This window comes from Anneissia japonica, unplaced genomic scaffold, assembly GCF_011630105.1.
Source record: "Anneissia japonica isolate Jap-2015-1 unplaced genomic scaffold, ASM1163010v1 scaffold171446_len717541_cov154, whole genome shotgun sequence".
Taxonomy (NCBI): domain Eukaryota; kingdom Metazoa; phylum Echinodermata; class Crinoidea; order Comatulida; family Comatulidae; genus Anneissia; species Anneissia japonica.
The window spans coordinates 540,345-543,815 of NW_022696538.1; the positions used below are offsets into that span (position 1 = coordinate 540,345).

Here is a 3,471-nt window from a genome sequence, read left to right on the forward strand (position 1 = left end):
CATGCTTGAGACATTGATATTATTCATGTCCTGTCTCTTATACACATCTTTTACTGACTGCAGTCAAATTCCAAAGGGACTGCCGCGATCAAAATCTGGCATTTATGCCTTGACTACCGGAAAGGAAACGTTTCTTGCGATGTGCGAAATAGATGATAACGAGGGTTGGACCGTAAGTATCATTTATGTTACTTCGCCTTGTACATGTTAAACATTTTTGGTGCTTTGACATAGGTAAGTCTAAAAACTCTAAACAAGATGTGTATAAATCATAATAATAATAATAATATTAATAATAATAATAATAATAATATAAATAATAGTTATAATATAATTAATAATTTAATGATATAAATATTATAATATTATAATTGAATATTAATATTAATACTAATATAATAATAATAAATAATAATAATAATAAAAATAATAATCTTGTTATCATTAACTACAGCAGCAGCAACAACAACAACAGCAACAAGACCTACATTAGAATAATAGTTAAGAATAATAAAATAGAGACAATGGATCTTTCCGTAGTGTGGATCAAACTTAACAACTGACCGATCAGAACAGGGCCAGGAATAGCGTGTCTAACAAACACACGTTGTCGCACAAACGCACGTGGCTGCGTAATGTTTAAGACTGTCGTTTTGTAGGACTAACAATATCCAAGGGGCGGGGCTTAGCGGAAAATTTTATCTAAATTGAAACAATTAAAACCATTTTGTATGATTGTCAAGTAAATGTACCTATGTTTCAGATTGTTGCAGTTTATTACTTATAATATTCATAACACCTAAAGTTTCCATTTTAGGTTTTGCAGAGACGACAAAATAGCACCTTTAATTTTAACAGAACATGGGCTGAATACCAACGCGGATTTGGTCATTTACGAGGAGACTTCTGGATGGGGCTCGACTTTATACACAAGCTCACTTTCGGTGAAGACTTCCATCTCCGCATAAATGTCGAGACAAAAACGGGAGATGTTTTCTCATCCACTTATGCTTCATTTCGCATTCTGCAAGAGAGTAGAAATTATATTTTGAAAGTTGGAGGGATCATAAATGACGATGGTGGTAAGTATCATTTTGAGTATATTTTAAAGTCTTTTGTCTTTCCGTCTTTGGTGGTAATTTATGTTTAGAAGAAAAAAACAGAATAGATAAAACACTGTGAAATCGAAATTTTGTTGAACTTTGTTTTTTTTTTTTATCTTTGAATTTCATTTCCTTGTTATCAATAACAACAACTAGAGCAGTCACTAGGGAATTTTTATTTTTGAATTTCATTTCCTTGTTATCAATAACAACAACAACAACAACTACAGCAGTCACTAGGGCATACACCGTACCACCCCACCACCCTTCCCGCCCCGTGCATAAATATTGGACGGTAAGTTTATAAATTTTCTTTCCTTATTATTTGCATTATTATTATTTTTTCTCTCTAGGGTCCTCCTTTTGTTTTGCACAGTTGAAGCTTGTCAACTACTCTGATAGTCAATGAAAACCACTTGTTCTCTCAATTCAGAACGGTTAAGAACATTATTATTGTTATTATTACTATTATTTCAATGAGTAATATTAATTAATGATAGTTTTTGATGTCATGACTTAACGATGATGGTAATCAATAATAAATTATGATATTGATGATGATTAATTATGATTAAAGGATGATGATTAACGATCGCAAAATGTATTAATGATGATGATTATGTTTATGAAGATAATCAATGATGATGAGGATGATGATGATGATGATGATGGCGTTGATGATGATGGCGTTGATGATGGTAAAAGTGCAGATAGGCTCCAAACAAAGAATACCGAAAACAAAGACTGTAAAGTTGTTAATTGACGTCTGCATTTTCTGCTTGACCACATGACAGGCCCACCGAGTAACATGTATATGATTTATAAATATAGGTCGGTTATTAGAGTAAATACACAGACACTTGACCTGAGTAAACCCAACATTTCCATTTTTCTTGGTAAAAAAGAAGTACCGGTAAATCTAAGTGCAAAAAGCAGAAAATATTTGAATATTGAAACACGATCAGATTATAATCTGGAATGTAGGTTAGATTTGTTGTTTTATAATTATATATTTTTTAATTAATTTTTTACTTTTACTTTTTAAACCATAGGTCCAGTAATCTCTAATGCAATCCGTGCAAAATTCTCAACCTACGACATGAACAATAGTTTCAATAGAAACAACTGCGCTTTAGAATATGGCGGCGGGTGGTGGTTTACAACATGTGGGTATTCATGCTTTATAAACGGTTTATATACTTCAAGTTTCAAGTGTAATATTAATGAAGGAATGCATCAGTTGAGTAGCTCAGTAATGATGATAAAGCGTGTTTAAAAGTCATTTCCGCTATTTGTAAAAACTTTGTCAACATATATATACTGTATGTCTAAATAGTCTAATACCACCAAATGTATAAAGAATGGTCGACAGACACAATACCCTATAACCAGACGAAGTTTCGTATGCACTTTGAGGTCCAGAAAATATGACCTCAGAAATTGGTGCAGAGTGGTCAGACAATCATTTTTTTAGACTAACACCAACACACATTTTTAAAATCTGGCGAAAGGTCAAAATGTCAGGGCCAAACGTCAGTGGTGTCACGGAGTTTGTTCGACAAATTTGAGGCGAAGACTTTTGTTCAAAAAACCTCTCCCTTGGGGTGGGGGTGTCTGTGGCATCCCCCGATTTTTTCATGAGAATGCATATTTCTGCCGTCCACGATCGAACATATCCCACTGACATGAGCCGCGCGCTTGGCAGCTGGAAATGTGTTCTTGATGATATTGATGCAGCTAGTTTGATCGAAAAACTAGTAAGGCAAACAATAAGCCTATATTTTTTGCTGACAATTATCAGATTTATCATCTAATGAATACATGAGATACCATAACAAAATTAATGTAAAATTATATAATAATGTTGTAGGCCTAATTATGAAAGAGACATCAGAAAAAAAAAATTAATATCTAAACATTTTAAGCTGAAGCCGAGCTCTTTGGTAAAGATTCATGATGTCATTTTTTTTAAACTACAATATCTGGGCTCCTCGTACCCGGGGGCCCTGGCGCTCCGCACCCCGTCAGCGCCCGAGCGTGAAACCACTGCCAAACGTCAAACTCTTGTATCTCCTCAGCCCCTGGAAGTAGAGATTTAATTTTGGTACTATCCTTTTTTAAAGTTCATTTTTCTATTTGCTCTAATCATGCTCTGATTGAACATTTTGTCAACAAATGACCGGAAATGCCGATGTTGGCAATAGGGTTCTTTTATTATATATTGGTAAACATTGCTTGCAGTGAGTTGATTTTTGTGTCAAATTGCTCAAAATATATACCTATTATTTAAACTTAAATTAGTTTAGATAAAAAATAATCGGAAATGTCCATATTGACCTTTGTATCTATAGGCCTATATATATACATA

General features: G+C 33.5%; 2 protein-coding genes across 2 annotated transcripts in view; both read left to right on the forward strand.

Moving 5' to 3' along the window:
• The first annotated feature begins 25 nt into the window (after positions 1-25).
• On the forward strand, positions 26-3,444 carry LOC117102111 (ficolin-1-A-like). The gene is made up of 3 exons (XM_033242312.1): positions 26-172; positions 818-1,082; positions 2,156-3,444. Exons 1-3 carry the CDS (start codon positions 26-28, stop codon positions 2,377-2,379), a joined length of 636 nt encoding a protein of 211 aa, XP_033098203.1. The 3' UTR covers positions 2,380-3,444.
• The window catches only part of LOC117102112, a 7,096-nt gene continuing 6,371 nt past the window's right edge, over positions 2,747-3,471 (forward strand). The window contains exon 1 of the mRNA XM_033242313.1: positions 2,747-2,865. Within this exon, the coding sequence (XP_033098204.1) occupies positions 2,747-2,865 (119 nt within the window). The remainder of the gene's footprint in view (positions 2,866-3,471) is intronic.

Bases quoted from the DNA above. Each gene is read 5' to 3' on its own strand.
- LOC117102111 (XM_033242312.1), top strand. From the start codon at position 26: ATGTCCTGTCTCTTATACACATCTTTTACTGACTGCAGTCAAATTCCA. The intron at 173-817 runs GTAAGTATCATT...TTTCCATTTTAG, and splicing joins ATGATAACGAGGGTTGGACC to GTTTTGCAGAGACGACAAAA. The intron at 1,083-2,155 runs GTAAGTATCATT...TTTAAACCATAG, and splicing joins GATCATAAATGACGATGGTG to GTCCAGTAATCTCTAATGCA.